Source organism: Vespa velutina, chromosome 14, assembly GCF_912470025.1.
Source record: "Vespa velutina chromosome 14, iVesVel2.1, whole genome shotgun sequence".
Taxonomy (NCBI): domain Eukaryota; kingdom Metazoa; phylum Arthropoda; class Insecta; order Hymenoptera; family Vespidae; genus Vespa; species Vespa velutina.
The window spans coordinates 5372501-5386689 of NC_062201.1; the positions used below are offsets into that span (position 1 = coordinate 5372501).

Genomic DNA, 14189 nt, shown 5'->3' on the forward strand with positions numbered 1-14189 from the left:
ACCACCACCACCACCACCACCATCTACTCCACGCTCCGGCGCATCGCGTTCCTCCTCCCAAACCTCTCTCTCTCTCTCTCTCTCTCTCTCTCTCTTTCTCTCCCCCTCCTTCCTCTCGTCCTTCTAATGCGCGTACTTTCCATCGCCCTCTCCCCATCCCATGGGACTCACCGTGACAATCGTCACTTTTTCACCAATTCGCCATCTCTTTCCGAGTAAAAGAAAATCGATTCCAAACCCGATAGCGCGTAGGTTCATTATTTCTTTATCTTTATTCGGCCGAGATTACCTACATACCTCGGTAGGTAAGTAATTATGTACGTTTACGGAAGAAGGCGAACACAATGTCGATCATTTTGCACGTTTGTTCAATATTAGATAAAAAAAAGTACTGCTTCTATCTCGTACCAAGGATCAAAACGAATTATTCTTTTCCTCCATTCGCGAGCTATTAGCCCGAGAAAACGTCATATACAAATGTCATGTACGTACGCTAATTTCTCGTATGAGAAATTTGTAATAGATAAGTATATAGTTAAGAGTCGTAGATCAGCGATCGATTGCATTTCGGCATTTTCCATTAATCACGATATCTCGTAGATCGATTAATAGCACTCTCCTTGAATATTCACTTCTCCTTGCGATTGTGCATAATTTGTATGCGATTAAAAATTCTCGAGCCTACATCGGTTCCGCGTTAGAAAACTCGTGCTCCTCCTATCGTACGATCTGATTTACGATCGGATAATAGATAAAACGCGCTACTTACGAAAGAAAGAAACAAATACGCAAGTAAATACGTTCTATACCCTTCGTTCGTTCCTTTGCCATCCCCCTTACCTATTTCTCTACTTTTCGCGAATACCTTCTTCCCGACTCCTATTAGTCGATGCTATTTTGCTCGGTTTCGCGATTATTTGCGTTGATTCACATGGAAGCCGTTAAAATCGCTATCGCACGCTTCGACTACCGACGATCCGTACATATATATATATATATATATGTATATATATATGTACATAGATATATCTATCTATGGAGAAATCAAACCTCGCTCAATCGGCCATCGGAATTTTTTCCATAAAAAATACGAAAACACTTTCTAAAGCTTGAAGAAAAGTGAAATTCATAGCTAGGCTCGCGTTAACGATCGCGAGTAATCGTCGAAAGGAAAGGATAATACGTAAATAATGGAAAATTTTGTAAATTGGGAATTGAGTGAAAATGAGCCCAGGTTAGATGATCTTATCGCAAAAGGTAGTAAAATTTTCCTCAATCGTCGGCACGCTACGACCGCTCGCACATGTGCTCGTCGACGTCACGAATAATACGTCACGAGTAGTTGCGCCTGGAGGCGTGTATACGCGTCTCGGGAACTCCCAAGAGCCTCTAAAGCGAATTCCGTTTATCCGACCAATCCGGCCGTACCAAGGATTCCCGAGACAGTACTTAATTTCCTCTAGCAATCGAGTTTCGTCGAAAGAAGCGAAAGAAATATCCATCTATTTTGTATCGTTTCACGATGAGTCACAGATGGAAGATCATCGCGAACGTTGGAAATATAATATTTGCTCTTTTTAATAGCTTCACGAACAACGTTGATTCTTCTACGAAGTCCCGACCGAGGAACGCATACTATTACGTCTGCTTACTATTTATCTATGTCTCTCGGAAATTATTCGGAAAATCCGAGCGCTTCTTTTTTCTGTTCCTTTTTTCTTCAATTTTTTCTTTTTCTTTTCTTTTTTCCTTTCTTTTTCAGGGAAAATCAATAAATTTCGATCGAACGATTCTAGATAGCTTCGTAATAACGCAATACCAGTACGTCTTACCTTTTTTCTAGGTCAGATCGAGAAAGCTAAATAAAGTCATGAGATATGCGTTCGATCGAAGCTATTGCGAGACGATCCCTCGTAATAGTTCCTACGTAGTACGTATGCATGTGTAGACAGCTACGCAATTAAGTACTTACTCCTCGTAGGTAAGTACTCAGTTACCTCGCGTCGTCCTATTTTCCCCAATGAATGAACCCTTATGAATGAGAAATATGGAGGAGAGCTTGAGCCAGTAATTACTGCTTTAAGCGCTATAATCTTCTGCCACGAGAAATTTTAATTTTTATCGAGTCATCCTTCGCGTTCCCTTTATTTTATTGCAATCCTTCGTGAGTCACTTAGGACCTTAGGATTTTTAAATGCAAATTAGTTTTGCGTTTCGCACGTAAAATTCGGATATCTCCACAAAGATCTATTTTCATTCGGGACACATATGATATTTCTAACAATCGCACATCAACGTTGGTACGAGAAACGTGACTACCACGTTAGCTATCACGCTTTCGTGTATCAAGGCCGATGGAAACGTTACGAGATAGAACAGAATTCGTTATGTGCATGCACGAGCCTATCTCCAGATAGGTAAGTAGACGCGCGACGCCCGTTTAAATAATAATTTTCTGGACCGGGACAGAAATTAGTGCGCACATGTAAACCTTGTGTTTACGCACGTGTGCGCCTAGATATTGAAAAAGGTCAGAATTCATCACTACAGTCACAATAATATAACAGATCTTTTGTGATTCATGGCGATAGAAGGATCTAATGTTCGCGCGAGTAAACGCGGACATAAAAAGTTAGACGGGATCTTTGTTCCGTTCCGTCATTCCACCATTCGTCTTTTACCATGGGGGAAAAGGAGGAAACAAAAAGGATCGTTGGTTCACGATTCATACGAGCGGCGCATAAAGTGCGTTACGTCGTTGGGTAGTTGGGATCGTAACGTTAATTACCAGGCAAGATCGCGGAAACGTTCTAAAGGTCGATTTACACGGATACGTGTACATATATATATATATATATATATATATATATATCCTATGTATGTATGTATGTAGGCCTTTGTGCGCGCCTCTTAGACTCGTACCCGCGGCAGCTCTATGATATCGGCGTGCGGTCGCCATGTCTATCGTTCAAGACGATTCGACGACAAGGCACCATAGGTGCCATTATTCACTTATTTAACCGTCATTCGCCGTTGCAAAACGTTGTGATTTTATTTAGACTTAGGTACGTTTATTAAATAATTGAATCGTTAATGATAGATTTTAACGAGAATAATACGTGGCAAATGAGAATGCCGACCCGACTCGGTAACACTTTTGCGAGATCCACTATCGGCGACGCACATTCAATAACTCGCACAATGGTATAGCAATTATTTCCTCATTGTGAATCTATCGATCTCTAAAGAGCCTTGAAAGCGGTACGGAATCATTGCGGCAAACGCACCAAACGCGCTTGATTATGCTAATCCTTCGATAATCGAATCGTCCGATCGTTATCTCGTTTCTTTTTGCATTTTTCCTTTTTCCTTTTTTCTTCTTCTTCCTCTTCTTCTTCTTCTTCTTCTTCTTCTTCTTCTTCTTTTGGCACGGTCACGTCTGCGACAACGAATCGAAATGATCCGGCACTTGTCTTTTCTCAAATTTCTTCCCTTCCATTAAATCTTTCTCGATTTCTTTCGGTCTTCCTTCGGTCTTCCTTCGGTCTTCCCTCGGTCTTCCTTCGGTCTTCCTTCGGTCTTCCTTCGGTCTTATTATAAAACGAATAGAGCACGTGTCGGTAGCGTGCGACGCTTAAACGAATAGACGTATAGGCGTGTCGAACGAAGAGTCCGATGAATATTCATTGGGTAGGAGTGTGCCGTTCGTTCGATTACGCGCCTCCGTCCTTTGAGCGTTGACGCGTTAAAAGGCGCGTCTAGCATAGGACGAAACGACTTTCCACACCCTCCTGCAAATAAATCAACTTTGATCTTAATCACCGTTCTTATAAGAAAATAATAGGATTGTCCGTGCGCTCATTGGACGCCATATTCTATCGATCTCCTCATCGAAAAAAAAAAATTGATTCTCGAATCCGTTTTCCGCGTTTTAACAAAAAGTTCTTTAACAATCATTTAGATTTGCAAGAGTTTCTACGTTTTCAAAGAGATCCTTTATAATATAAATCAGTGCTATCTATTTGACGGCGATAGATTGTACGAGTTCCATTGATCGTTCTTTAATTCATAGTCGAGCACGACAAGTGCAGCTGAGTTATAATCGGATCTCCGTGATTTATGTACGATACGACAAGCGATAGAGCGACGGACCGATAGAGCGAGAGCGAGAGCGAGAGCGAGAGCGAGAGAGAGAGAGAGAGAGAGAGAGAGAGAGAGAGAGAGTCAGATACAGTTATTATGACAAACTTTATTCAAATGCCAATGGCAATTAATATTCATCGTCAGGGGTGTGCGAGTGACGAAGCGGTCAGGCAAGTGTGCGACTGGAAGACGCATAACTACCTATTTACATACATATGTTACATACATACACACGCAGATAAACGCGCGTATTTCGGAGCGAAAAAAACAATGAAAACGTAAAACGGAGTAAAGTTCATTTATATATAATAACAAGAAAATTTCAATCGAGAAGAATGAAAATATAACGAAATGAAGTGAAAAAAGTTTCGTTGCTCGTTCTGCCTTTTATGCTCATTTTGTGGTTTAAGCGGCTCCGCGAGTAAGAAGAGGAAAAAGGTTTGCAAAAGCACTGTTTTCCTTTTTCTCCAAAATGGTTGCACCACTGGCACAATATGGATATATTATTATCGAGTTTACATGCCTCTTTCCTTTTCTCTTTTCACTGTGAATCACGGTCCGGCATAATTTAACTAAGGACAGTGATAAGCTATGCTCGACGGTGCGTTCACCGAAGCAATCGAACGCGGACTTCGATTCGACCTCGACCAGAAATCGAGATCCCTACCTTTCAAGGATTAAAGCGACGCAACGAACTAGCGACGGCTCCACCACGTTGGTTTAGCATTTTTCTTTTTTGACCAAATATTAAATATAATTATTTTTATTTCCTTCTGTCGACGACAGATCTATCATCGATGATCAGTAAAAGAGGTTTCTTTATTTCCGTTCCTCCATCTCGTTCGCCCGAGTTTTCTCAAGTCCACGAAGGAGTCGATGAGTATTCGAGCATAAAAAAGAAAACAAAAAAAAAAAAAAATAAATAGCAACAAAATATCACCGATCGAATTCAATTGGATTCAATCGTTGGAGAATGTCTTCGCAAAACTTATGACGGCGAACGATCAAAGCCAAAGTGGGTTTCTACGGGCTCGGAAAACCTCGGCCTGGGTTTGACGGGAGAACAATGAGCGTGTCATTGGCAGAAGGGACACTCTGTCAGGCAACCAGAGAGGATTTTAATAATTACGAGAGCTCGCCATCGCGAGCGTGCGTAATCCATGGACAGCAACAACGACGACGACGACGACGACGACGACGACGACGACGACGACGACGACGACGACGCGGACGGCGCGAAAGCTCTCGAAGATGCTCCCTGCGTGTTTGAATCACTTTCGGTGCTTCGATGGCTAAATAAAAAATATCGGGAATATAAGATCATTCCTTTTCAATTTCTTTTAATCTGACGAGACTCCTTTGAAGAGGATCACTTTTGACGAAGACCTTGACTCGTTCGTAGCATTTGCCGTTAGCAAGGCACTCTCGCTTCTTAGCAACTCCTTTCGAAGCGACTAATAGCAAATTCTTAATTACGTCTGTCAGTATCTTCTCCTTTTTTTATTTCTTCCTTCCTCAAGCTCTTTCCTCCTTCTTGGGACTTGTACTATACAATTTACGATCGTGCATACCCGTAATTTCGTAATCGGGTCATTGTCAGACCCGAGAGAACTCGTGCGTATACAGGTACCTCTCTCACCGGACATGTACATAATCGGTCCGACTTTCGTCGTACGAATTTAAAAGGGAAAAAACGCATAAATCTCAAGTCGATATCTAAATGCCTTCATGTATAGAATTTTAACGAGTGCAACTCTATGAAATTACCAATCTACCGATATGGCGATCGAGCCCACGTCTCAAGCGTTGATTATAAATTATTAAGTTATCGCGAGGAGACGTAATTGAGCGTATTTTAATTATTCTTATTATCGCAATATGGATAATTGCGACGTATTTAAAGAAAGAGAGATACAATTATCCGTGACACAGAGAATCGTTAATGGCGTTGCTATGCTAGACGGCGGCGGACTCAACGAGTTCAAGGATAGTTCACTTATGCCGTTCCGTTCTTTCTTTGTTTCATGCCTAATCACTAATCGGTGAAAAGTCATCGGAGCGTGTTAATTTTGTCGTTAGCCGGGTAATGAATATGAAATTCTCGAATCAACGCGAGTTCTCGTCTACGAAACGGCGATATTCCTAATACTCTAATGCCGTTTAAGCACCGTATTTAGAGAATGTATATATATGTATATATATATATACATCCGTTAGCGATTGCCATTGCCCGTTTAACGGATCTACCTAGGTACGTAAAAGGTACGTATGGCTTCTCGCCTATATTCATTGGGCGTGCATTTATGTTTCTCTCATTTTTCTCACTCGAATGAGTCGTTTCCGACATTCCCGAACACCCATCTTTATTTATGAAAATCCGAAACAGCAGGCCCCGAAGTGTTCTGAGATTCGGCGATAATGTCGGTCGGAGGATAATACCACCAAAGTGTATAGTGCATCTTTCGGAGAAAATCCAGGATCGGCTAAGACCGCACATATATTATCCTCGGAGCTATCTCCTCGAGGATAGCTACCCTATGAAATACGTCGGATGAGTTATCGGAGCTTGTGAGCCCTTTCCATTTTTTTTCCTTTTTCTTTTCTTTTCTTTTCTTTTCTTCCTTTCTTTTTTTTTTTTTTTTTTTTTTTTATCTTTTCAGGGAAAAGAAAAGAGACAAGAGGCTTTGGGATCTTTTGAAATTAATTTCATCGTTGCACGATCTAATGGGAATCATTAAAGCGAATACGGTAAAACGTAAAGCGTAACAATTCAATTATCGAGCATGAGATCCAATATCGATTATCGTTATTCGTTAGAGATATTGAAAATTCGTTGAAAAAAGAAAAAAGTCAAATTTCTTGGCAATGTTCGAGGCATTCTTTCTGAATTGAAAATCTGCTGACGCACGTAGACTAGAAAATCAATGATGACGAAACAATTTTAGTACTTGTGGTAAGTACCGTACAATGTATCCGCGTTATCGATCGTTGCTTTTCAAGTTTCCCTCGTCGACGCGCAAAATACATATCCCTAATTCTAATGGAATTCGTTCGATCGAATTAACGCGAGTACGGTTGGCGCAGAGAAATAATTCGATCTACCATAAGCTTTTATATCGTGTATATGGTATACGTAAGAGCTATAGGTCGGTAGTTATTCGCGGAGGTAATTAAGGTCTAACGCAAGTTCAACGAACTCATTTTACACGCACCCCATCTACGCCGATTCAATTTCGCAAGCTATTTCCAAGTTTGATCGGTCGTGCCTTCGTGAACTTGGATCATTGATCGTTTCTATCGCTTTCCGATATTTTCTTCTTTTCTTTACATAAGATAAAGATAACAAATAAGATAACGTTGCAAACGATTGTAAAGGAAAACAAGAAAAGAAAAAAGAAAGTACGTTTTAGCACACGAGAGGAGAAAGAGCAAAAGAAATAATACGAGACGCTTGGAAAAGCCGATCGTTACGGTTTTCGACGGCGTAATTTCTCAACTGCATGAAACGTATGAAACAATAATAAATAACGATAATAATTAACGATCGTTTTACGTCTCTCCCTATTTATCTTCCGAGATCCGATCAAGGCCGGCAACGTAGGCAATCGAGACACGCGTGTCGCGTTACATCATCTTCTCCCATTTACATAGAAAAAGTTTATCTATTTAGTTACTTGAGTACCTCAACTGCCCTTTCATCATCGGCTCGCCTCAAATATATACCTCGATCATTTCGATTTGTCAACCTTTTATTCGATCGCGCTCACATCGACGAGGAAAGGAACTAATTCCCGAGAAGAACAATTCTTTTCCTTCGAGGAAGTCTACATCGATAATTAAATGCTTACTCATATATCTAACACGCATACAAGCTTCTTTTCCGATAAAAATAATAAATGAATTCGACACGAGACCAAAGTTCCTCTTTTCCATTTCCTTTCGATCGATTTTAAGGATCGATCCATTACCCGTTCGATCTCGCTTTAGCGTTCTCAAGGTTACGATAGAGCTTGATCAAGGCTAAGAATAGGTACGTAAATACGTTCGCGAGTTTTATTTATCTCTCGCATAAGTATGTAACACGTACATATATTATATGCGTGAGCGCGCGTAAATAAGTAGATACTTAAATATGTTCATTCATTTTTTCTTTTTTTTCTTTTTTTTTTTTATTCAATATATTTTTATTCCAAAAGAAAAATCTTTTCCTCTTAATCCCCGTCGACTAAGCAACGCGCTATTACGAACGGAAAAGCAAAGGTATTTCACGTGACAAATAAGAAAAATCTAACGAGAGATAGTGGATATTAATGACTGACGTCCAAGTGGCTTAGGATGTAATTTTTCATTAAAAAAATTGTTTCTAAATCGACGGGTTTATTATTAATATTTTCTTGGCCGAACGATCATCTTGGAACGACGAAAATGTCATGTCGGCAGGAAAATGTGCGCAAATGGTTGGCTAGCAGTCATGAGAGGATGATACGTCATTGAATCGCGCGAGGTGTTCGGCCGTAAACGATGCGCGTGAGCCTCTAGAGGCATATGAGGGAGAGAGAGAGAGAGAGAGAAAGGTAGTGACGCAAGAGTAGGATCGGAAGGAGAAATCGGGACTTTTTGATCGGAGTAATTCGAACCTAATTCGAAGCGATTGCCAAGCGACACGCTACTGTCAATGCTCTATAAGTATACCTTATTTAGAGGGAGAGAGCAGCGTACAAGATATTATTTATCTTGTACAGAAAGAGAAAAGGAAGAAAAGAGAAATAAGAAAGTGTGGCTCGGGATCTGGGATTTCCTGAAAATCTCGATTGGAAAGACGAAACCGACGAAATAAAAAACGAGGACGCTTCCGGCGTACTTCCTATACACCTTATTCGTCAAGTATAACAATCATCGTGGTGGCAGTTGGCCCGATCGATTACGGGGATCCACGATGCGAAACAAATACACTCGCCTACGCTGGTAGAAAAAAGGGAAGAAAGAAATATCTCGAGCTAACGGAAAAGGACACGAATCTTGGCGCGTCCTTATTCCAATTATAACGAGACAGTCAAAGGAAATAATCAAGCGATCATATAACGTTTCGATTAAGATACGTTTGGTTTCACACGAATTCACATTACTTTATTGTCGATGATTCATTATACAATGTTACACAATATATTGCTACTGCTGCGTTATTGTTTGATTTATTATAGAAGGAAAAAAAAAAAAAAAGAAGAACAAACAAATGAGATCGGATAAAACGACGACGAGTGTAAGTAGTTACTTACTCGCCTAGAGTCTACGTAGCTAGGAAGAGAAAGTTTAAAAAGGACATATTTTTTTCTTTTATCACTTTTGTCTTTCCCAATGAAACTTGGTCTAACACGATAGAAATCACACTTCACGTAGGACCGTTATGGAAGCTCCTTCTCTAAGGCAATTTCGAAGAAACGAATTCCAATCTACGGATAATACGATACTCGCGTAACGAGCTCATCTTTTTTTCCTTTTTTTTTTCTCGATCGTTTTAAGCGTTTCCTACTCGTTACTTGATTATCTCGATATCGCGGAAATGGCATAAAGCGTAGATTTATCGAGAGAACGAGCGCGGTCAGATAAGAAGCACCGATCGAATCTTCGTAAAAAGACGACGATTCGATCCCTTCTTTTTCTCTCTCTTTTTTCTTCTTTCTTTTTTGTTCCTGATATACGTCCAATCGATTACGAGCCGCACGTTGGTGATAATTAGCGACAATTTTTCATGCACTTATCCTCCTTCCTCTTTGCCTTTCGTTCGCTCGCGCGTGCTCGATTGAAATTAGAATCGTTCCAATGTAAAGGATCGGATCGGACAACATTAACAACTCGAGTTAATAACGCGAGATTGAGAATGTGCGAGCAAGCAATAACGAACAAGAACAAGAATGAAAATACTGCGAATGGTCATTTATAAATTCTTCCATGCGTACATACCAACGTGAATTCGAGCAAAATCGGTCGCTTCCGTAGCTCCATATGAATTCATCGGGAAACCCGCTGACGGACTGATTTCCACTTTTCAAAATTTTCCTTCGAGCTATCCCCTTTGGCATATAGCAATATATAAATATGAGTACCATTAATATCAATATTATTTGTGACATTGGAAGAGCTTTGACAATTTGTTTGATTTGAATTTCTTTGACCCTTTTTTCAACAAATATTCTTTGCCTCGTGAATTCGCATAGTCCGCACTGGCCGATAAATTAGTTATATGAAATGACGAGATATTATTTGATAAAATCTCGGATCTCGAGTTTTTACCTTTTTCCTTATAGACATCTCTCGGTCGATATGTTCTCACTTGGATAATGACGACTTGACGACTATTATCGTTTTGCGAATTGCTAACTTCATTACCCTTCTTATCGGGAAAATAGAAATATTTTTCAAATATCATTTGCTCATTGTATAAATCTTTAAGTTCTTGCGTTTGATAATTTATCTTTGTCGACGTAGAAGCATCGATCGTAGGATTAATTTGAAATAACGAATGATCTATCGATTGACCTTTGCGAGACAAATACGAGGACGTTTTCGGTGGAATATTCAAATAGAATCTTTCCGTTTCGTCGTTCTGGGACGTTACCATGTTCACCCTAAAAGACGATTTATGGTAATAACAGGTAAGATCATTTATTGTTCATTAATCTAGCTTAGTCTCCGTTCTTAAGAGACTTCCAGCGGTTTCTCATACGATTAAATATGTATACTCATAATGTATGGTGGTTACTTCCTGGTAAAAACGATCGTTAAGACTAACGATATAGTCTGAAAATAACTCTTAAGTACGTACGTTTTCCTCATCAAAGCCTTTTCCTTGTGATCGTGTTTATCGTTTGGTGACGTCACGAGCGACCGCTCTTTCGATCCCCTTAACGCTGATTCGTCCGACGCTAAATCGACGTCGAACGAAGACAATATCCTTCTCAATAAATTCAAATGTTCTTGATCAACGGATCCTATTTCATTAGGATTCTTTTCGATCTGAGCCGTTACTACTTTCGTGGCATGGCCATGATCGATCCCGATCGAGGATTCGCTCCTAGTCGATCTAAAAATTTTGTCGAAAATAATAGAAAGATACGATAACAATCGCTAATATCAATAGTAATTCATTCAATATTATTCCTTCGACTGACCCATTACAAATTAATGATTGTTCCCCATTATTGGATCTTCTCTTACGAGGCGGTCTTGTCGGTGCACTCTGGTCTGTCCTCGCCGGTGAAATGTTTTCTATTAATAAAATAAATCATGTTTACGCCTTTAATGATGTACCATTATAGATAATGGATTTTATTCAAATCGAATCATAATATAATACTTCCATATAATACTTCCCTTTAGTATTTAGGATATGTACATTGATATCCAGATAAATGGGTTTATTGTTATACGGATTTAAAATATTCACTCTTTGTGCTATCTGTCGATTCGTTAATGATAAACTAAAATTCTTCGTTCTTAAGGCTTGATTATTTTTCTTTTTCTTCAAATTCGCTCTAAACTCCTCACTCCATCACTTTGATCGTATCTCTATTTACCTGTACATTTCTCCTTCATCGCCGCTTCACTGCAGTAATAATAAGTTCCTGTTAAAATGCTAGCAAATATCGCTCCTACTATGCTCATTAACATGATTTTCTATTCTATTATTTGTTATAATAGATTTAAATATGTCACCGATCAACGAATCACCATTAACGTTATTCCTTTATACGACTGTCGCGTGAGAGCGGTTTTCAAAGGTAACTGATCGTTTCCAAGGTCTGTCATGGATGTGTGTATGATCGAGGCGAATCGAAATCTGACCGATGCGTCCCCGTTTCTCTCTCTCTCTCTCTCTGTTTGTATATAAACGATATAACGCTTTAAGGCTTTTCGATCATCCCTGGTTTTATAACGGTTTAAACTAACGACAGTCATAATTCTCGATCGATTTTGACGATCAAGGTCTCGTTTTAAATGCAAAGATTTAAGCGAGTATACGAGTATTTTTGGAATTTTTCAAAAAGCTTTTAGTTGCTTTTAAAAGAATCGTGTGAAAAAAATGTTATTCTTTCGACAACACAGTTTCTGCCTATCAATAAATACATATAATAACGTAATGAATTGGTACAGGGTGCTCGTCCTGCAGCAACAACGAAGACTTATTTTTACATCAAACATATAAAATATTTTCAACATTCATTCGGGTAGGGTTCGTCGGCGAGGATTTTTGGGCATTGGGCATCAATCGCGTATAGATTTATACGCGAATGACTATTAAATCTTTCCGCATTACGTGCCATTCCTTATTAAACCACATGCGATTAAGACAAACATGTCGTATTGTCTAGGTATACACACACACACACACACACACACATATATATATATATATATATATATATATATCTAGACAAGTCGTATTGCACCGATCCATAATACTTCCCTATTATGCTTCTAGTTCATATTTTGCCATACCCGAGGCACGTACGCTACGAGCGAAAGGCGGTGAACGATATGTGAACGCGACAAGCGTATACATGTACTTGCATTACATGCTTAAGTTATTATAATGAACTAACAGTAAGGTGAGTATAAACGGTGAAAATAATCGTACAAGAGTGGCGCAATATATAAGAAAGTATCGGTTCTAATAAATATCTATAAGAATATAAGTCGTGAAGAAAAGAATAAAATGTACTTTCTATGGCTACGCGAAGGCCCGTCATTGGACTTTCCATGACGCTAGTCAGGTATTATTTGACGCGCGTCTTTTTAACTAAACGAAAAGGTACAAAACCGACAATGGTACAAAGATGCGAAGCCGACAAATGAAATAGTATCGTTGAATATTATTAACGGAATATTAAGGAGAGAGAAAATCCATTTTCATTTTTCTTCATTAAAGCGGATAGATTACGAATAATTAAGAGAGAATAAGGGCAACTTAGGAAGCTATCATCGAACGAAAGAAGATTGAAATGTACTTTCAATATTTCTCATTTTATAATTGTAAGACGGATGAGAAAAATGTTTTAAAGTCGGTCGATGTGGGTTGCATCCAACAACATCTGTCGATAAGAGATGCATATGCATGTATACGTGGGAGGAGACTGAGACAAGAAGAAATCGTTGCGTAAATCTCCGCACCTTCCGACATTATAAAAAATGTACCGTTCGCGATCGATGCATAGATTTTAACGTCGAGATGGAAAAAGAGATAGATACAAGTATATGAAATCGAATCGAACGAAGACAAAATAACAAGGCAAACGTAATAATGATAACCTCTACTGGTGGTAATGACTGACAATGAGAGAGAGAGAGAGAGAGAGAGAGAGAAAGAATAAGGAAGGAGCGTGATACAAAACGTGGGCTTCGTGAATTTGGATAAATCCTTGGCCTTGTAAGATTTCTTAGCAATAGCACGACTCGCTCCCGTTATTAGAGTACAACCTTGTGGATTTTATAATTGTGTAGAATGGAACGTGTGTACCAGTGAGAAAATAAACGAACCGAAACTGATAGACGGGAGGAAAAATAATTGTTTACATTTCATGCTTAATTGCTGACTCGCCAAACGTTAGCGTCTACCGTCGGAATATCCGCCTTTTTCTCGCACAGTTTCTTTTCGCTTTTTTATCCCTCGCTATGGAACTTGTTCTCTCTCTCTCTCTCTCTCTCTCTCTCTCTCTCTGTCCCGGTACAAAGGCACGATCGATCGAGCGCAGCCAAGTTAATCGGCCCGCAAAAAGTCGAAATCCTTCGACGTTCCAAGCCAATTTCCGATCGATATTTTTACGACGACCTCGCGGAATGAATTTTTCATTTTTTCTTTCAAAAAAGGGATAGAAGAGAAAGGTAGAAACGGACATCTCTCTCTCTCTCTCTCTCTCTCTCTCTCTCCCTCTCACATCTTTTCTAGTAAACATCTGCTTTTCGATTACGTGATCATAGAATCGTCCGTGCGCTGATGCCCGAGTAGTTGAAAGGTACAAAGGTAAAAAGAGTAATAATGGGAAGGAAGA

General features: G+C 39.5%; 2 protein-coding genes across 3 annotated transcripts in view; both read right to left on the bottom strand.

The window, feature by feature from the left end:
- Positions 1-14189, bottom strand: part of LOC124954072 (dual 3',5'-cyclic-AMP and -GMP phosphodiesterase 11-like) — a 102494-nt gene that overhangs the window by 17659 nt on the left and 70646 nt on the right. The window lies entirely within an intron of this gene.
- LOC124954078 lies at positions 94-14063 on the bottom strand. The gene is made up of 4 exons (XM_047506426.1): positions 11718-14063; positions 11313-11409; positions 10967-11224; positions 94-10769 (listed from the first exon to the last, which is right to left on the bottom strand). The coding sequence occupies exons 1-4, from the start codon at positions 11809-11811 to the stop codon at positions 10262-10264; spliced, it is 957 nt and encodes a 318-aa protein (XP_047362382.1). The 5' UTR covers positions 11812-14063; the 3' UTR covers positions 94-10261.

Coding starts and splice junctions, on each gene's coding strand:
- LOC124954078 (XM_047506426.1), bottom strand. CDS start 11,811: ATGTTAATGAGCATAGTAGGAGCGATATTTGCTAGCATTTTAACAGGA. Junction 11,410..11,717: donor GATGAAGGAGAAATGTACAG/GTAAATAGAGAT, acceptor TTTTATTAATAG/AAAACATTTCACCGGCGAGG. Junction 11,225..11,312: donor CAATCATTAATTTGTAATGG/GTCAGTCGAAGG, acceptor CAAAATTTTTAG/ATCGACTAGGAGCGAATCCT.